Raw genomic sequence first — 21,569 nt, forward strand, 5'->3', positions numbered from 1 at the left:
CAAATTATACCCAATGCGACATAACTTGTAGAAATATAATTTTCATTCTTCTAGCACTGAAGTTATTTTTGTATTAATTTCTTAAGAAAATTTAAATTACAACCTCAAATTTTCCAGTGACATTTGTGCAAATTTCCCCTATTGATAAGATCAGAAGATTAATCTACTGCGCTAAGAACAGGAAAATCTTAAACTTGGGCCCTATTTTAAACCACAAAAAGACCAGTAACGAGCCTTAAAACTATAGGCCCATGATACTTCGTTCTTGCAAAACCCTAGGGTAATTCACCAGTTTTGTAGTGTACGTTTATATACAAGAAAACTCCCTCCATTAACGCCGTCGACGCACTTGCCTCTTCCAATTTTCATTGAATCCATTCATTCCCCCACCCCAAGACCCCACCATGGTTGCCGCAAAGAAAACCGTAAGTATCTCTCTGTTTATCTATACATATTGTGTGTGCGTGTGTAATTTAAGAATGGTTAGTGTTTAAATGTGATAATAATTGCAGAAGAAGACCCATGAGAGCATTAACAATAGGCTGGCTCTCGTAATGAAGAGCGGCAAATACACTTTGGGTTACAAAACTGTTCTCAAGACCCTTAGGAGCTCCAAAGGTACTCTCACTCACTTAACTCTCTATATCTATTGCTCTTATTGTTATACCTTTTTAATGCGCATCGCAAATTATTGTGCTGGGATTTAAAAAAAAAATGATAATCTTTAGCTGTATATTGTGCCATCCTTGAAGCTATTTTTTGTGTGCAAGTAGATTAGTACTAAATACATTGGTCGATGATCAAATTACATTGGTGAAAAAAGAATGCCTGATTAGAAATGCGAGGGCACATCTTGTAGCATTTTTTTTTTCAATTTGATAGAGATACTACTAGTTATATGTTTAAGGAGAAGTCCAACACTGTTCTGCCAGGATAGATACAAGATTAACAGCATCATTTCTCCGATTCTGTCGATGCATGCTTATTGTTTCTTTGATTTTTGGGAAATTGAAAGAGGAAGTAAGAACAACAACATACCCAGTATAGTCCCACAAGTGGGTATGGGTAGGGTAGAGTGTACGCAGACCTCACCCCCACCTTGGGAGGAGAAAGATGAAGTAAGATTAAGAAATATAGGGAATCCAAGATAACTAGGTTGACGAAAGATTTTGAATCAGAAGAAGGCCAATGCATATGATTTTAGTGATTTGTTTCGGAGAAAATTTGCATTGAATTTATAGGGAGAGGATCGTAGCTTACTAGTCATGACTTTCAACTGTTAGAGATGGAGTTATCTTACTTGTGGTGTAACCTGGGTTGTATATTTATTGCAGGCAAACTAATCATCATTGCCAACAACTGCCCTCCCCTCAGGAAGTCTGAGATTGAGTACTATGCTATGTTGGCAAAAGTTGGAGTCCACCACTACAATGGAAGTGAGTTTTCTTGTCCACGTGCCCTTTGATATCTAAATGCTGTTATATGCCTATAATGTCTCCTTGCTGTGTGTGGCTGCTATGAAGTATTGTGCTTTCTGTTTGTATGTTTCCATGATATTTAGATTTTCATTTAAGTTGCCAGTTTCTAAAATATTTAGAATGTCATTCCATTTAAAAAAACTGTCTACCCTATCTTACGTTTCAACTCTAGGAGAATGTTACTTATATCTCCATCAGTGGTTGGCCCCCCAAAGGTCTATAACATTACAATTTTGGAATGCTTAGGTCCTAAGTTCCGTTATTGGATTGATTGAGTGGTATTGTTTCTGAGACTGAGCAGTAAGAAGATACACTGCAACAAAAAATAAATATTGCTAGATGAGATGGGTATATGTGAGTTTGATCGGTAATAATATTGACTAACAAATGCATTCTAAAACAAATTGACTAACAAGTCTAATGGTCCGATCCATAAATCAAAATAGATAGAGTGGATCGTGGATCTTCTTTAAGCATGTGAATATCTATGTTTTCTTTGGTCAATTCTCTCGTCTCACATTTATTGTGTATTAACCTTGTTGCTTGATATACTATCAGTCCAAAGAAGAGACAGTGAGTTTGTATCTAGGTTTCATGTAGGTCTGAGATCTGACACTCAGTATAAAATCGTGTTTATTTGTGGAACATTCTTAGCAAATTGCTCTTTGCAAGTCCTTGGATACTTTTGCTACCCTAGCTCTTGTCTTGTGGTCGCTATATCTGCTATCAAGTTCTTCAGATTGGTACACTGTTTCTTGTGAATTTGTGGTTCTTGTACTAAATATCTCCCTCTCATTCCAGACAACGTAGATTTGGGGACTGCATGTGGTAAGTACTACAGAGTCTGTTGCCTCAGCATCATTGATCCAGGTATGCTTATGCATTCACTTGCTCTATTAGTGGTTGGTTGAATGTGGATTTTAGTTTTGATGTTTGACGTACTTTCTGTTTCTCCAACTCAGGTGATTCGGATATCATTAAGAGTATGCCTGGTGAACAGTGAGATAGCAGCTGATGTCCCAGATTGTTCTTCTAATGGATACAGCTCAATCTTACTGCGGTGTTTCAATTGCAATTTTTTCTTATTTAGAGAAATATCTAGTGTAGATGAGTTTTGCTACTCATTTGGTGATGTGCAAGATAGTTTTGATGGTATTTGGAATCTGAATGACATCAAATTTTTTGGCTGGAGTTTTAAATCTACTCCAATTAACTATGCTTTGGTGCTTTAGTTCTGCATGCTTTACTGTCAAATTTCTGAGCCTAGTACTGCAATTCTTCTTCCAACCAAGTTAGTTCCCTGTTAGAACCCCTAGTACTGCAAATTCCTCTGAGCCTAGTACTGCAGCTCTTCTATTCTTTTACATTGTGTTATTACGAGGAGTTTAAGTTGTATGCTCTGTTAGTGTAAGGAATTTATTTTTACACCATCATGTTACTTTTAGTTGTTTGAATATGTAACTTGTTTGAATTTGGGGATGTTATATCTAGATGGTTGCGTTAGCGGCTGCGGGTTCCTTGTCATAAAAAAAAATAAAAAAAAAATGGGGCCAATCCAGGGATCTTTAATGGGAGTGTTGGGAGTTTAGACTCTGGATGATGAAATATTGTTCAAATGTAAAGACACCACCTATATGACACATTTTAAAAGGAAAAGCATCATTTAAAAGGGAGAAAGCAATTGTACGACTATCAATTATTTTTAGGAGTTGCCACGGTATTATCAAATATTACCAATTTCTGTGTGTAAAAGATTGCCCTGCGCCATTTGATTCATTTGATGAAGGCTTTTTGGAAATAATCATGCCTCTCTATGCATGTCGTTCAAGTTCTTAGAAAAGTTAACGGTTTCGTGTATCGGATCTTTCCATTTTTTTTGTGACTAGGAGACCTTTCTATTACTCCAGAGAGAATTGAGGACATCTTGCATTTGACCTGAAGGTGGAAACATTAATTCGTGCTAGAACTTCCAATTAATTTCAATTCATGCAGGCTTTTTTTGTTTGCTATTCGGTATTTGAAACCCACTAATGTTGGATAAGCTAACTAAAAGAGTTAACTAGCAAACTAATTTTAATTCGTGCTAGATAAGTTATTAAGGGGATAAGTATAAAGGCGACTTGAAAGGTCTTACTGGGAAAGAATTTCAATCAACCCATTTCAAATCAAAATCATATACTATTCTTTTATGTAAACTTCTTATGTTAATCAGTGTTGGTGATCTTCCCCGCAATAGGACAATAGGCGTGTGTCCATTACCTAATCTCCGTAGAGGAAATGACTAAATATATTCCTTTACAATTTAAATAGGAGGAAATAGACTCTATAATATTTTAAATTTATAAAAATATAACCTCTTATAAAAAATATAAATAAAAGTACACGGCTATAAAATCAATTGATCTACTTTATACTGTCACTGTATTTTATTTTATGTGTTATTGTTCGATTTTCGAGAGTCAAACTCTCTAATTTAATCGTGAATTTAAATATAAAATCTATATAATTTTTGAAATAAAATTTATATTTCTACTATATTAGAAGAGTGGGTTTTCGTCGTCAATGTGACACTCCGTAAAATCCGAGCAAGTGTAAAGTGACTTGGATGATTGGACTTCACTGTTTTCGTTAAATGTAAAATATGGCCATAGTTTACGGCCCGTAATTTGAAATACGGTCCGTATTTCCTTGGGCGTATTTCACTTCCTTCCTAGGGTGCTCACTGTTTTGCTATCATAAAATACGGCCAGAGTTTACGGCCCATATTTCTGGACGTATTTCACTCGTTCGTACTCGATTTTTCGTGGAGACTTTGGAAAGGGAGAATTCTTCCGATGATAATCTTAAGAGGATGCATATCGCCTTGTATCAAGATCTTGGTGTTGTGAGGATCATAAGCAAGAGACCATGTCTCATTTATTTCTAACATCTCCAACTGTACCTTTAAGCTGAAACGAATGTTTGCTTTGCGGTTTAAACATAGAAGGTCGCACACTACTGCAGCAAGTTATTACACTTTCGTGGACAAAACCTCCGCATCACACAAGTCATACACATCTTTCAAGCCATTCTTATCCTAGTATGGGGAAATATGGAAAAGGAGAAATTCTATTAAGCATGGCAAAAATACTACATACGAGAATGGTGTATCAAAGTTGATGAACCATATACCACTGGTTCAAGTGGAATATCCATGGATGGGGTTTCCACTCGTACTGCCATCTATAAGTGGAACGCCACACAATATAAGCCTAAGCTTACGTCCATAAGGGTGGTATGGAATTGCCACGACGATGGCTTCAAATGCAATACTAATGGAGCTTCTCAAGGGAATCCAAGACTTAGTGCATATGCATTTTGCATCAGAGATGATAGAGGGGATCTTGTGTATGCATAGGCCAAGAAACTAGGCACAACTACCAACATGGATTCATGAAAGATGAGACAGCAAAGCTGAATACAGCGAGGGGTTCATTATTATTGTTAACAATTTGCGCATATTCGTTGAACCGATTCACCGGCATTGAAGAACATTATTCGGGATGTATGGAAAATACTCTTGGCAAAGGGAGAGGGTAGAGGTGATGCAACATGTAACCAGGCACCCGAACATGGGGACTGTTTAACTGTTTAAGGCAATCAATTAGCGTATTTCTTGGCAAACTTTGCTCTTCAACATGAAGAGTTGTTGGAATTTCATAGCTTTCAGGAGCTACCAGCCATGGGAAGGAAGATTATAAATATGGACAAGTCACAAATTCCATCATTGAGGATCAAAACAAGGAAGATTCGAGCGTTAGAAGGATACATAGCTATGGTGAGTTATTTGCATTATCATAGTGTAAAACACCGCTTGTGTGAGTTACTCATCAAGATGGTTCAAGTTTTATTCTATATTTTTTGATGTAGAAGACTCTTTTAATTAATGAAAAATCAGAAGGCATGCTTTCTAGAAATTTAAACCAAAAAAAAAGAAAAAGTATTTCACTCGTTCCCTAGACTGCCAACTGTTTTGTTAATCGTCAAATACGATCGCAGAATACGGTCCGTAAACTCTGGCCGTATTTCACCAGCCAACTTGTGTATATAAATAGCGAGGATTCAATAATTTTATGACTTATTCTTATTCCCATAAACCCTACGGACGAAAATCTTTTCTCCACGTCTTCTAACATAAAGGTAAGAACATCTTTAACATTATTAATCAATCCTAGCATTAAACCCATGACTCTTAACATGATTCTTGAATGAGAAACCTAGGGTTTGCAAAGTAATCCTTCTCAAGGTGACTCAAGCTAGGGTTTTGGGTGCTCTTCGTTGTAAAAGTAAATTGTTGAGTTACGTAAGGCTTAATTAAGGTATGTCTATTTTGAAAATCTTCTTTGATTTACGTCTCTCTTTTAAAAACCTTATTATGGATGCATGTCTTCTTCTCCGAAGTTCTTTATTGAATAAAAAGGTGAACTTTTCATACGAAACGCTAATTCATGTTTTGATTGTGGTTGGTGTGCGTGAGGGGGCAAGCCCACACTAAACCCCGATTGTATTATCCTCATATACGTACATAAAATCATAACCGTTTTCTTCTCTAAGAGATGGTCATTAATGAGGGTTAATTCTTTGGCACGGATGTTTTAAAAGGAACTATGACAATGGAATCTTGTTGAAAAAGTAGAAACATCTTCAAGATTATCTATGAAACTATAGATTTTCGTAATGACCTAATGAACTTTAATGTTAATTGATGGTGTGACTACTATGAGACAAATTGTGAATCGGCTTGTATGCTATGAACTTTGTTGTTGTGTTTGGCCTAGCTATTCGGGAGGAAGGGTAGCCACTATGGATCCCAGTGTGATAATGACTAGCCATTCAGGAGGAAGAGTGGCGACTTCCGGGTTCGCTACTTGGGGTGTGATTACTCCTAGCTATTCGGGAGGAAGGATAGCCACCGAGAAGCATATTCGGTGTGGTGCGGCGGATAAGGAACCTCTCGATCCTCCCTTCGATGTGCTTGATTAACTTGGGCTGTATTAGCGTATTGTGTGATATTCTTATTTTCTCATGGAATTGTTGTTGTTAATTATGATCAATTGAAAGGCATATTTGAAGTTGTGCCTTGATAAGAGGCCTTGTAATTGGTTTTGATAATTCTTATTGAGACACGTAAGTGGAATAAGCGTTTTTACATTGGTTTCACGTGATTTTCGGAGTCGATTTCTTTATGTATTATTGTACTCTATTTTCTTATTACTTTTTGTCCACCGGGGGCACTCACTTGAGGTACGAAGTACTCGGGCATACCATTTGTTTTTGATAGTATGTTAGGTAACGGAGAAGAGTAGGTTCTTGATACTCCGAGCGTCTGGAAGGACTTCTTGTTCGTTGTCTGATTTGATGATCCCACACATTCATTCGTGGGACACCCTATTTATTTATTTATTCATTATATTAGTTTTAAAGTGCGTCCCGATGAGTCAGACTATTAATCCTTTATCTTAGAAGCTCCGTGGTATACATTCTTTTGGCTAGTTGTTGAGTTATTGATTAACTCTCGGGCACGTTATTACGTTTGATTAAGTATTTGATTAATAAAGACTTCCAATGATTTAATTCATATATTCATGATTTGTATACATTTATTTTATAAATTGTTGGAGGAGAATATTGAACTCCGGGTTGGCATTGTTATTATCTTTTAGGTTCTTCCGATGTTGTTCATGACGTCGGATGCCGATCACGTTTTGGGTGGGTTTTGGGGGCGTGACGATCAACCACCCACTTTCTTCTACAATAGTAAAAATAAAAATAAAAAAAAATTAAGGTAGGGTCCACGCGAACAATTAGGAGACAATTGCAAAAAATAAAAAAGGTGGGATCCACGTGAAGAAGTAGGAGACAATTGCAAAAATAATAATAATTAAGGTGGGGTCTACATGAAGAAGTAGGAGACAATTCCAAAAAAATAAAATAAAAAATAGGACATTTAAATAATGATAATAAGTTCAGAAAATGGTAAAAGATATATGCTTAGAGAAAAATTTAAAGAAGAAAAATTCATGAAAAAAGAAATAACGATTTAAATTGAACACAAAAACCGCTAAAAAAGTCATAAAACCAAAAGATTTAAAACTTATACCTTTGGGTATAAGTTTAGACACATACGTCTCGCACACAAATAATGAGGAATAACATCGTTACATTTAAATATAAACGGTCAAGAACGTATATACATATTTTCTTAAAATAATGAAGTTAGTCTATTTTTAAAAATTTAAGATTATAACAGATGCTAACACATGAAAGCGCTTTTCAGTGTTGTTGAGTAGAAAGAGATGTGGCATGAAACTCGGTAGGAGAAGGTATATTTCAAATTTTTCAATTGGAGAATCAAACCAGAAAAGTCATATATGGGAGAAGTTTTAAGTAAAATAATTTATTGATATTTTCAATTAATTGAATTATAATACTTTCTATAATAAAAATTTCATAATTATATTACTAAAAGGTACTTTCTCGTCCTAATTTATGTAACATAGTTTGGTAGGCAGCGCTTTAAAAAGAAAGGAAAGATCTTTGAAACTTGTAGGTCAGGGCAAATCCGATAAAAAATGGGTCACGTGAACAACGATCACCCGACTAAACTCGGATATTATGTATATAATCCGTAAAATATATCTAATATTAATTAAAGGAACACACGTCTTTCAACTAGAACCGAAGATGGAGATGGTTAAGTGCTACTTTTAATCCCTTAAGGTTGTGGGATTGAACCCTACTAAATGCACTTTTTTTTTTTTTTAAGGTGAACTCATCCTCTTGAAATCCTGGATTCGCCTTTGCTTGTGATCTAAAATAAGTCATAGATATTTATGTGTATTTAAATCATTTCATTAAAGGTAAAAAGAGAAGTTTCAAGTTAAATAATTTCTAAACATAAAAATATATCATTCTTTTTAAGACAGACTAAAATAAAAAAGTGTGGTACTATTTTTTGTGTTGGGTCCGTGCTAGTATGGGCTTTAATCATCTAGTACTAGGTAAGAAATACTATAAGTGCCTTTCCTTTCGAGTGAGGGGTCGAAAAGAGAGGTAAGGTGGCACCATCTTATCTTATCTTGAACCTCTTTGTGAGGCAGCCACTTAGGTATGTTGTTATTGTAAAAAATACTACAAAGTCACAATTTGATAATTTAAAATAAAATAAAATTATGGTTAAAGAAAAAATGATTTAACTCTGGAACGTGCAGGCTAAATTGGGACCGAGTGAATATGTACTACTATTAAAAAATAAAGAAAAAGAAAACGAACTGCGCAGTTATTATTTTGAAGTAAATTCGTTTTCTTCATAGCCATCTCTTCCTTTTCATCACTTTGATAACTTCCTACAGACAATATGTCTCTCAATTTGCTTGAAACTTCAAAAATAATGGCCAGAAGAACCCTTTATATGCAAAGTATGATATTCAATTGCTCATCTATGGAGTATGAAATTACCATTGATTTCACATTTTGCGGGTTTTTTCACAATTCAAAACCGGAAGGAGGATTTAATTTGCTGAGTTTTGGCAGATTAGGTAATACAGCTCTGCCCATATTAGATTTTTTGGTTGTATTGCAGTAACCGTTATAGTTATCAGATTACAGTAATCCTCATATCTATATTGTGTTAAAATCTGATGCAATGCTTAAAATCAATTTAACATTATCAACAAGTTTTAGAATTACTGTAAAGTCATATTCCAGGTGTCAAAATAATCACTGTGCCCAAAATTTACAGCATTTCTTCTGAATTTTTATTGATTATATATATATATATATATATATATATATATATATATATATATATATGTGTGTGTGTGTGTGTGTGTGTGTGTGTGTGTGTTTGGATGGTCGTTACCCATGGTTTCATAACGTGCAATATCATATTGTATTGTATTGATGAATACATGTTTGGATAGACTGTATTTGTTGTGGTTTAATAACATTTTATTGTTTGGTTTGACTGTATGGTACTGTATAATAACATGTAAGTTTACTAAAATACTCTTTAACCCTTAATTACAAACTGGTTTATATATATTAATAAAACTATGGTAAAGGATAAAATAGGAACTTTAAAAACTAAGTAGGTGGTCGGTAGGGGTTGTCTTGGGTCGGTGGTGGGGGTAGTGGAGGGGTGAGTGGTGTGGGGTGGGTGGTTGTGGGGTGGGGGTGGGATGGTGGGGCTGCAGTGGTGAGGGGTAGTGGGTGGTGGTGGGTGGTAGGGTGGGGTGTGCGGCATAGGGTGGGGGTTGTTGGGGTGGGGTGGGTGGGTGGGTGGGGTGGGGGTATAATGGGAAAATGAAATACGTAACCACGCAAAACCACCAAATCCGTGTTTACAAAAATTGAACTTTTTCTTGGTTATATAACCACAAAATTGCAACGGGTTTACAACACCATACAACATAATTTTAAGAACAATGAAAACAAACATGGTTTCATAGAAAACAATACGATAGTGAACCACGTGAAACAACCATCCAAACAGGGGGTAAGTGATATAGCTCGGCACACTTTAGATATTTTGTTGTATTCCAGTAACCGTTATAGTTTTCAGATTACAATAATCCTAATACCTATAGTCTTAAAATCTGAAGCAATGCCTTAGTAAAAATCTCAATGAAGTAACATTATTAGGAAGTTTTAGAATTACTGTAAGGTTAAATTCCAGGTGTGAAAATAATCTCTTTCCCCAAAATATACAGCATTTCTTCTGAATTTTTATTGATTATATATATGTGTGTGTCTGTTTGTGTCTCCCTTTTGGTTGAATACTTGTGTACAAATTGTAAATTTTTTATACAAATAAAAGCGTGTTATTGCCGGTTTTTTCACAATTCGATTCAACAAAAACCGGCAGAAGGCTTTAATTCGGTGAGTTTTGGCAGATAGGTAGTACAGCTCAGCACCTTTTAGATTTTTGTTTCTATTACACTAACCGTTACAAGTTTCAGATTACAGTAATCTTGATATATCTATATTTGTCTTATATCCTGACGGAGTAACTTAGGTGTGAAAATAATCTCTTCGCCCAAAATTTACAGCTTTTCTTCTGAATTTTTATTGATCATATGTGTATGAGTGTTTGTGTGTCTCCCTTTTAGTCGATTACTTGTATACATAAGTGATACGGATTATCAGTGTTGATTCACTCAGAAGCTTGCTTGATTGTGCTTTGTGAAAATCTGTTTCTGCCAGTTGTTGCCAACATTTTTTCGGTACTCTTCTTTAACATGCTTTGTGTTTATGAAACTTGATGTATAGAGATATGACTGGTTCTTTGAATGGAAAAGTAAGATCTTTTATAGCTTTCTTTTTTTGACTTGTTCTCATGGTTCTGTAATCTTCCTGTTTCGGAAAAAGATTTTCTTGAGTCGAGGGTCTATCGGAGACAGCCTCTCTACCCCGCAAAGGTAGGGGTAAGGTCTACGTACACCCTACCCTCCCCAGACCCCACTTGTGGGATTACACTGGGTATGTTGTTGTTTTGTAAATCTTCCATTCAAATGAACAATAATTTGCTATTTCATGATGTATAAAGGTAATAGAAGACACAAGAGAATGTGCAGACCATCACAGAATGATTGATTTATATATTGGTTTTGGGTTAGATTTGAAGAGATGCAAAGTGATACTCTCCTACTTGAATATCATTAGATTTATCTTGTTTCTACTTTCTCAGGAGAGAAAAATTGTGTCAACATTTACCAGGGAATCTTCTTTAACATGCTTTCCATTGTTGAAAGTTAATGTGTAGAGATATGACTGTTTCCCATAAAAGGAAAAATAAGATTTTGTATAGCTTTCTTTTTGATTATTGTCATGGATATAATTTGTCATTGCACGTTCCTTAGTTTCAAGTGGTTAGATTGTGTTACAAGAGAATCTGGATTTTCCTTTTCCATTTAAAGGGACAATCGTTTGCTATTTCAAGATGTATAAAAGTAATAAGAAGATACAGGAGAATGTATTGACAATATTATAATGATTGATTTACCTCATGGATTTTGGGGTCAGGGGCGGAGCCAGGTAGGACCCCCTTCGACGGAAAACTACACTGCATATAAAAGGTTAAAATTATTATTTTTTATGTATATATAGTAGATGTAATCCCCTTGACTTCTTCGTGTGTTTATTTCATCATATTTTGACCCCCCTTAGTAAATTTTTTTGGCTCCTCCACTGTTTGGGGTAGATTATGAAGGGATGCGAAATGACCTTTTCCTATTTGATATTGTTTACATCCGTCTAGTTAAATTTCTACCTTTTCAGGAGAGAAAGCTTCTTAGGTATTATTCTGGAATAATGCTCCTAATCTGTAAATATTTGGTGTTCGTCTTTCCGGTTGCCATGGTGGAATGGTATCTCTAATTAATCACGAATTAGTTTGGGTCTTGTCATCAAAGTAGCGACAAGGCGAGTATTACGACTACGGGGGGAGAAGCAAAGCTTCATCGACAACCTCACTATTTCCTCGCTCTTTCCTAGTGACTAGTTTCTCAAGTAGGTGGCTTGGTAAGCAAGCTATCTTCAGCACCGGTAAAATCCCTCTCAGTAATAGGACCGGAATGGTGGGGAAGGAGGCCCTACCTACTTCAATGGAAAGTGGGGAATCGCCATTTCACCACCGCTCCTCTATAACTAGCTTTCGCTCAACATGATCACGAACGAAGACAGAGAATTACGCAGATAGGTGGACGAAACGAACCAACCCACTTGTCCTGATTGAAAGGAGAAAGAGAATGGTAGCTTCTTTTGCCCAGGAACATCGTCGGAGAACAATGTCGGGGACAGGGTGAGAACCTTCCGTTGGTTACGCCCTTTAAGTGTCTGTTCTTCTATATTTATGGATGGAGATAGATCCATATAGATATCTATATCTTTCTATCAATAAATAGATCTATTAAAAAATAGATATTGATCTAGTATCAAGATCTATGAACGAGAGAGATCCCTAAATATTCATTTGATAAAAATAGATAGGGCGAAGCCAACTGAAGGAAGGTCGCGTTAGCAAACAACGGACTTGCAGTTTGTAATACCAAATTTTAGCCATTCTGGTCATCACTATTTTACAATCTTTAGCAATTATTTTCCCCCAAATATGATTATACGTCTAGCTTCGTAATTACTATTTTCATAGTGGCAACTATCAGAATCGTGTCCTCTTGATTTTTCTATTCTTGAGAGAAAGTTTTTTTTTTCTTTTTCCATAAGCTCTTTAATGCTTCTTCTATATTTGGTTCTGAACAACGCACCATTAACCCGCTTTTGTATTAAACAAGTTCACAATCTTCAAAAACTTACTGTTTCTATATCTTTGATCAACTTTTATTAATATATAGAGATAATTTAAGCTCTTACTTTAGATATGTTCCTTGTTAAGTAGGAAACCTAAAATTTAGAATGGAATAGTATAAAACTCATACTAGCTTAAAAAAATGGACTGTGGTTTACATCAACTCCAAAAGCTAGCTCATAAGGTCAGTGTTGCCAAGACCATAAGAAGACAAACAACTCTTCCCTCAACCAATGTGCGGGGCGTGGGACACTTAACACCTCCCCGCACATTCATGCCTACCAATTGTAGCGTGAACAACATAAAACGGGGGCGCGATATTGGAACACATAATAACAGGAGTGGCCTGACTCTAATACCATGTAAATGGAACTTGGGCCTAATTCAACCCCAAAAACTAGCTCATTAAAAGTCTTTTGGTACAAATTGTACTTTTTAAAAATCCAAATTTATATTTATCTTGGTGGACCGAAGATTCTAAGGTCGTGGGTGCTAGCTTGAGACGAGATCTAAAGAGGAGAAAAAATGAGTTCGTTTGTGCTATAGGCAGTGGCGAAGACAGAATTTTCATCAAGGGAGTTCATTATCTGTTATATACACGTAAAAAAGATGTTTTGACCTTATATATGCAGTACAATTTTTCGGTGAAGGGAGTTTGGATGATCCCCTTCCGCTCCTCTAGCGTCGCCATTGGTTGTATGCGAAGACAGTGCTTATCTATTTTGGGAAAGGTGAGGTTGAGTAGTCGGAATGAAAGTAAAAAAAAGAAAAAACTACAAAGGCAAATAGAAAAAAGAATTGCTTTTTGGGAAGAGGTGCCTATAATGGGGGAAAAGGGTTAAAAGGAAAGCTCATAAAAGAAAATAGAAGGCGAAACAAAGCATAAGCTGTAAACTGCAAAAGCTATGAAGAAGTCTTGATCCTACGACGCAATGGTCGGAACACATTAAAACGGCACAACCATTTATCTTCTCTGTTGGTGGGTGCTCACTCCTTTCTTTTTAGCAGTATCCCAATAGCCTATGGATATTATAACATCCCAGTCGAGAGTAATGGGTGCTCAAGCACCCACTAAACACAATATGGGTCTGCCCCTGGTTTTGCTTCGAAATTAAAACTAAGGTTATATTTGTAGTGAAGGAATAAAAGAGCAGCCCGGTACACTAAGCTCCTGCTATGTGCGGGGTCCAGGAAAGGGCCGGACCACAAGAGTCTGTTGTACACAACCTCGGACCACAAGAGTCTATTATACACAACCTTACCCTGCATTTCTGCAAGAGGCTGCTTCCACGGCTCGAACTCGTGACCTCCTCGTCACATGCCAATAACTTCACCAGTTAAGGAAAGTGAAGGAATCACGATGCATATGCGTGATCATTCCATCCCTTCCTACTCACCCATAAAAATTGGAGAAGTAAATATTGGCACATTATATTATATTGAGGAAAAATAAAGATTTTAACCATGCAATAGATGAAAAACATTCACATTATCGAGGATTTGGATAGTTATAGATATAATGTGGTCGTTGTTATAGACAGTTACATTTATGACTAAAATTTGTAAAATAGAAAAGAAAACATACCTTTCTCATTTATATAAGCATTTTCTTACTTTTGGAAGAATTGTTAATAGACAAAATTAGAATCATATCTGACGGGAGTGAAGTATAGAGGGTGTGTAAGTAAGTTCACATATAAATTGAGAAAATGTTGTTGGTGATTGTTTTGATCGACAGTACAATAATGAAAGGCAGTTAGAGGAGACTATTAAAACCTAAAATAATATGGATGTAGATTGTCTCAAAATACCTTCCATTTCTCTAAAACAACACAGATATAGGTAATAACATAACAAGAACATAATAGAAGCTAAGGATCCAAACCGATGATACCAACTAGTTACAACAACAACAACATACCCAGTGTAATCCCACAATGTGGGGGAGGGTAGAGTGTACGCAGACCTTACCCCCACCTTGAAAGGTAGGGTGGCTGTTTTCGAAAGACCCTCGGCTCAAACTAGTTAGTGTTAAAGATATGGACCTTGGGCCTAACTCAACCCCAAAAGCTAGCTCAAGAGGTGAGGATTGCCCAAGCCATATTAAAGAGACCACCCATCCCTTGAATGACTGATGTGGGATTCTTTCACAGTTAGGATTAAAGTTTAATTGTTGTTCTGCTTTCATTAGGTTCGAGCATCTGTCACGAGTCTTTTTATGCTTAGAGCTTGTATGTTGGTATAAGGACAAGTGTGGCATTTTGAGAATCTTTAGTTTTAGAAAACTCTTAATTTGCTTTAAATGTGAAATGATTTAGTACTCGAAGGAAATGGACTTGCATAGAGCAGAATGGATACGGAGGATTCATATAGATCCCCAACTTATTTATGATTGAGGCATAGTTGATCGACTGAAAAGAATTCTCGACAGATATTGAAATGCATAGGCATGTAATACTACAACACTTTCAACTGTAGAGATCATTCAGCTAATAACAATTGAATGCTTTGCCCTAATCGACACTATCACAACTGAAACTCACTTTACTCATATGTCGGCCCCTTTTGAGGCTATGAGAAGAGTAGATTTTTTTTTATTTTTTTATTTTTTATTGCGACTGAGTTGCTACAAGGATTCAAAGATTATAACACTATCAAATAATAGATATTAGCAGCATATGGTTGTTGAGTTTAGTGTTTTTTCTTAATTATTAAAGGAAAATCTCATTAGAACTTCCACTTTCCGCATAATCCAAGGGTATAATTGTTTACTGAAAGCTTACAATAGAAATCACTTATAATTCTTTTTTTTCTTACAAAAGAATTCTTGACAACCATTGGAATGCATAGACATGTAATGCTATGATTTCGTCAATTGTCTGGATCATTACTAAAATTTATAATCAAGCGTTTGCCTTTATTGACGGTGTCGACAGCGATACTTGCTTTCCTACATATCAGCCCCCTTCTAAGATGGGAGGTAATCCTTTTTTTTTGACTTAGTAACTATGAAGTAAAATTAGGGGAAGAAAAGAAGTAAATTAGGAACACTGTAAACAATATAGTTACCAGCTTATGGTTATCAGGAGATTGTCTTAAGGTTTCTCTAGTTTGAACATTGAGAATTTATAGCTTTGTCTTAATACTACCCTCTGCAAGTTGAAGTCGGGTTAGGATTGAAGTTGAAACATCAATCCCTCTTTGATATCTGCCACTAAGATTTTCAATTTTCTCAACTTCACAATGGTGCCCTCTCATACTTTTTCTTGGAACTTTTATTTCTTTTAGGACGAGTAAAAGACTAGTGTATAACCTAATAACCCTTTTGGCTTTTCTTGACAACTTAGAATGATCCAATTGCCTGGACACTCATATTTCAGTTAGACTAACTTGTTATGTTACATGGATTCGAGCTTTTAGACTAACTTGTTATGTTACATGGATTCGAGCTTATAATAAGTGTTAAAACTCAGGTGTGAAACTTACACAGAGATGTTCACTTCTAGTAAGTTTTTAGTGTATTTTGGAATTTCCTTACAAGATATCCATATCTTCGAAATAACTATTTGACACGAGTATGTCAAGGTGAATTACGAGCTTGGGTAATCCTCTACTCTGGGTTTCTGAATTTATCCTTTTAGCAATTTTTGATTGTTGGGTCAAGGCTATATTTGAAATTAAGCAATATACTTGGCATTTATCATAAAATCATAATACTCCTGTCATAATTGCATTTTTTGTGATTGAAATTGCTCAACGATTTCTTAATTCCTAGTTGGTGCATCATGTATAGAAATAGTGATGGATACGTTATATTTTTACCTTGAATTACTTGAAGAATCTTTCCAGCCTCCACCATCACATAATGAGTTGTTAGTTGTTGAACGCCGGGCTTTGGTTGTAACTGTAATAGTTAGATTCTATTGAGCATTGTCATGTAGGTTAAGCTGTATTTAGTGTGAATGTAAACCTAAAAACATATGAGGGTCGCTTTCTTTTGATAACATATGTTTGCAGGCTTTCTTTCCCTTTATGTGGTTCAAGGCCATAGATCTTACAAGAAGAGAAATATATACTTCGGTGATATAAGTTTTTCTTATCTTGACACAAATAGTTTTCTTCTTTGTACTCCTCTTTCTTATTATAAAACCTCCCATCTGATAGAAAAGGTAAAAACATAGATGCTTTCTTAATATGCTTCATATCTCTGGGGACTTTGGTGGTTAGTATACCACACGACAAGTACCTTCGCGTTTGTCCCATATATGCTACTGGTGAAGTTATTTTGTCAACTTGCTCATTGTTTGGCTCTGTGAGAAATAGCTTTCCATACTAATGTTAACTGTCATTCCGCTATCTCCTTAATTAAACATCTTTCGTGGCCTTACTTGATTGGAAACCATTCTAATAAATATGAAGTACCTGTAGAGTAGATTACATTATTGACTATTATCAGATACCTTTCACCATAGAAATTTTATTAGAGACATCATTCTCTCTTATTGTGCCCATGGGCCTCATCAATTTATCTTTTGTATTTCGGAGAACTCTGATTGTGTGGTCCTTCTGTTTTGGGCATGCTACCTATCAGTTGCTTTGACCAGTCGCCCATTTCTTCTCTTAGAATCTATAACTGATTTAAAAGGATACATGTCTTTCTGCCGTTCTTTCTATTTACGAAGTGTCGGGTTACAGAAAATCTTTTTTAGATGCCAGATATTTATGGTGGTTTTTGTCATTTATTGAAACTCTTCTGTTTTCTGAATCCTCTTCTAGAACCTTCCCTTTTCATGTTTGAGCCTTTCCTTGTAGATCTAAAAGAAAATGAGCACCAATCAGACATACAATGGCTCCTTCTGGACTAAGGAAGAGGATACAATCTTTGAGAACACCCTGGCAATCTACTTTACGGATGATAATCTATTGATGAAGATGGCAGAAGCACTACCTGGGAAATCGCTTGATGATATCAAACAGCACTATGATATGTTAGTTGAAGATGTGGATGCCATTGAGTCTGGAAGGGTTCCATTACCTAAATATCCGAAAATGCAAAGCCATTCCGACCAGAAAAGTAGATTTTCAAAAGCAGATGTAGAACGGCGAAGAGGGGTTGCTTGGACAGAAGAGGAACACAGGTGGGTTTCCTGTACATTTCTTGAGTTAATCATCTGAATTGATGTTAATAATCATGTTCTGTAATTGATTGCACGACTTCCACTTTTTACTAGAAAGGATTTTCAAAATTTCCTATTTCTCAATGACCATGTTGGCGTGCTGCTAATCATCTAAATTGATATTGTTATATTTCTATAATTATGTCTTGCTCATTAGTTAGAACAATGTGCTATTCTGTAACCTTAGTGAAACCCACTTATGGAAAAAGAAAAAAAAAAAAAAAAGTAAAATATTATTTCATCAGGACTCAGGAGTACAACAACAAAACAACAACAACATACTTAAGTGGGGTCTGGGAGGGTAGGATGTATGCAGACCTTACCCCTACCTTTGTGGGGTAGAGAGATTGTTTCCGATAGACCCTCGGCTCATCTGGAGTGAAATATTATTTCATCTGGAGTGATATTCTGTAAAGACAATGCAAAGAAGGAAAGGGCCTATTTGCTTGTTTTTGAGCTTTTTGTCCTTTTATTTGTAGAGCAGAGTACAGCTCCATATATGTTATAGGTGTATTTGGTGTTCATAACCACATGAGTGCTATATTACAGATAGACCACATGAGTGCTATATTACAGATAGACAAGCTAATCACATCATAAAGGTTTCAGTTCTGGCTTATGCTGGAAATACTTTGAGGAACTTGTTACTTGTATTTCATCCAACTAGACTGAATCCATGAATAAAAAAAATAAAAAAATTGGTAGTCTATTCAATCTGCTAACACTTTCTTAGCACCTCCTGAATTTTCAATATCACGTGAAGAGTCACTTTCATGCTGGCAATACATAATCCACAGAATAGACTAGGGCGAAAACTTGTGTCGGAACAATGTAGTATGGCTTGTTTTACTTTTCTTCTCTGTTTTTAAATCTCTTTGTTGGTTGGGCTTAAATCAAAAAGTAATTGGACCCTAGTTTTCCTCAACGCAGTAACAAGGCCGCCTTCCTCCCTCCCCCAAAAGGCTTCTTCCCGCATCTAAAAGCTCCATTAACCAAGAATATGTTTGAAGATAAGTATTTTTATGGATATGTGTTGTTATTCTTCTTCTTGTTTTCTTAATGTTTCTCACTTTTTTGTTTAAGAAAATTACATTTGAGATATCACTTTAAGGATATCTTACGTCAATTTGAGAAGCTAAATAGCACATATAGTTGAAGTGGTTATAAAAAATAGCACATATAGTTGAAGTGAGTGCATATAGCAACAAGGCGAAAAAGAGTGGGCAATGGATAATTCAGCAAATATTGGAGTCACATATCCAAAGGATGACATTTGTTAACCCCTGATTTTTGGTATCCAAAGAATGACATTTGTTATCCCCTGATTTTGGGTCCATTCCTATTTCTCGAAACAATAAATGAATGGTGATTTTATTTTGGGGATAGCGAGATGGTGGTGTTAGTTTTGATTAGTGTTATCTGTGATGTTATACAGTACAGGCAGATGGCAATAAATATGCCTATGGAATCATACCTATTTGGCTCTGGGTTTTATAAGATGTATTGCGTGGTTAGCTGATTGAGAGAACGTAAAACTTTTAAGTAAATGCTGTCTTGCGTTCTTGTTTCCTGATTTACTTCAAAGCTGATGATAACTTCTCTCTCTCTTTCCTGCTGCAGGTCGTTTCTCCGGGGCTTAGAGAAATATGGGAGAGGTGACTGGAGAAGTATATCCAGGTACTGTGTGATATCTAGAACACCAACTCAAGTGGCTAGCCATGCCCAAAAGTATTTCAGTCGCCTCAAAGCTGTCAACGAAGATAACAGAAGAAAAAAAAGAACAAGCATTCACGACATAACTAGTGTGGATCCTGAAACCGCTGGAACTTCTCAAGTGCCAAATACCGAGCACATGCTTGGACCTGCTGACGGAGGATCACAAGCAGCGGTGGCAAGCACTGACAATGAGAGCATGTTGCCTCAAGAAAGCACCAATGCTGAGCAGATGATGGCAGTTGCTGGAGGAGAGTCCTCAGGCCCTGGTACTGCAATTGTCAATGGAATGAATAATCTTTACCCTGATGTGAATGATGAGTTCGTATTAGGCATTGATGACCTAATCCTGGAACCTGAGGGCATTAAGGAAGCCGGGTTTCTCGTTGACTCTGGAAGATCCCAATTACCCGGCAAACAACCGTGTAATGCTGCTGGTAGTGGAACTTCCAGTCATCCTATCACTAGAATTGGGAGTGACCTTGAAGCTCTAATCACTGAACATATGGTGGGAGACAATGATATCAGTTCCATTTTTGACGCTGGGAAAGCACCAACTTCTGATGCTATGCTGTCAGAAGGTAAAACAAATTGGTAATCAAGATTTGTCGTGTAGATGAGTTTTGCTACTCTGTTGGTGATGTGCAAGAAAGTTTTGATGGTATATGGAATCTTAATGACAGCTTTTCTTCCTGGAGTTTTAAATCTACTCTAATTGATTATGATTTGATGCTGAATTTCTGCATGCTTTACTGTCAATTTTTTTGAGCCTAGTACTGCAATTCTTCTTCATTCTAACCTAGTTAGTTCCCTATTAGGACCCCTAAAGACGGAGCAAATTTCTCTGAGCCTAATTATATGCCCCGTTGTGTAAGGAAATTTTACACCATTAGGTCACTTTTACTTGTTGCAGCAGGTAACTTGTTTAAGTCTCCAACCTTTACCTGTTATAGTAAGTAACTTGTTTGAATTTGGGATGTCATATCTAGATGGTTGCTTTAGAAACAAAAGGGCCAATCCAGTGATCTTTTTTATGGGAGTAAAAGGGAATGTCTCATTGTCAATTGATACTGACCTAATGTTCTAGTTTCCCTTTTTTTTTTTTTTTTTTTTGGGTCAATATGGTAGTTAGACGATGAGATATTCTTTAAATGGGAAGACACCAATATGACGCAAGCATCATTTATGAGTATGAATTACTTTTTTTTTAGGAGATGCCATGATAAATCCCAAATATTACCAATTTTTGTGTGTAAGCCATTTGATTCATTTTTGAAGGATTTGTGGAACTAATCATGTCTTTATTTCCATTATTGACGTTTCTTAGAAAAGTTTATGGGTTTCTAGTATTGAATCTTTTCATTTTTTTGTGAGTAGGAGACCGTTCTATTACTCAGGAAAGAATTTAGAAATACTTGCATTTTTAAACTAGACGTGGAAACACTAATTCACTGTTACGTAACTTGTTCAATTCCCCAATATTAAACGGGGTGTCTATTAATTAAGAGGTTAGTAGGTCATAATAAGTTGAACTAAAAATGGTCCATCAACATATTAGGTCAAAACGAGTAAAAATGAAGGAAATGTAGTGAGATAGTATCCGATCCCTATTTAACATGCTTTTTCTTAAAACCAATTTTGTCGTACAATCTAGATGAATAAAATTTGCCAAGTAACTTTTCATATCTAGACTAGATTGACACTTCCAAAAATAGCATATTAGGAAGACTGCTGAAATGAATTAGCATGTTTATAAGTTAATTTCTATTTCCAAAATTTGCAAAGTCACTTTTCAATATCTAGACTAGATTGACACTTCCAAAAATAGCATATTAGGAAGACTGCTGAAATTAATTA

General features: G+C 35.9%; 2 protein-coding genes across 3 annotated transcripts; both read left to right on the top strand.

Annotated features, from left to right (window-relative positions):
- The first annotated feature begins 255 nt into the window (after nucleotides 1-255).
- LOC132052641 (large ribosomal subunit protein eL30-like) lies at nucleotides 256-2,694 on the top strand. Its single transcript, XM_059444274.1, has 5 exons — nucleotides 256-425; nucleotides 513-618; nucleotides 1,335-1,436; nucleotides 2,280-2,348; nucleotides 2,441-2,694. Exons 1-5 carry the CDS (start codon nucleotides 405-407, stop codon nucleotides 2,479-2,481), a joined length of 339 nt encoding a protein of 112 aa, XP_059300257.1. The 5' UTR covers nucleotides 256-404; the 3' UTR covers nucleotides 2,482-2,694.
- Nucleotides 2,695-8,758: 6,064 nt separating this feature from the next.
- On the top strand, nucleotides 8,759-20,449 carry LOC132052642 (transcription factor SRM1-like). 2 transcript variants are annotated; one of them, XM_059444275.1, is made up of 3 exons: nucleotides 8,759-9,055; nucleotides 17,635-17,960; nucleotides 19,620-20,449. In XM_059444275.1, exons 2-3 carry the CDS (start codon nucleotides 17,647-17,649, stop codon nucleotides 20,308-20,310), a joined length of 1,005 nt encoding a protein of 334 aa, XP_059300258.1. In that variant the 5' UTR covers nucleotides 8,759-9,055; nucleotides 17,635-17,646; the 3' UTR covers nucleotides 20,311-20,449. The 2 variants fall into 2 exon arrangements, with proteins under 2 accessions (XP_059300258.1, XP_059300259.1); XM_059444276.1 differs by lacking the exon at nucleotides 8,759-9,055 and adding an exon at nucleotides 9,832-10,741.
- The last annotated feature ends 1,120 nt before the right edge of the window (nucleotides 20,450-21,569 follow it).

Source organism: Lycium ferocissimum, chromosome 4, assembly GCF_029784015.1.
Source record: "Lycium ferocissimum isolate CSIRO_LF1 chromosome 4, AGI_CSIRO_Lferr_CH_V1, whole genome shotgun sequence".
In the NCBI taxonomy this organism is placed as follows: Eukaryota; Viridiplantae; Streptophyta; class Magnoliopsida; order Solanales; family Solanaceae; genus Lycium; species Lycium ferocissimum.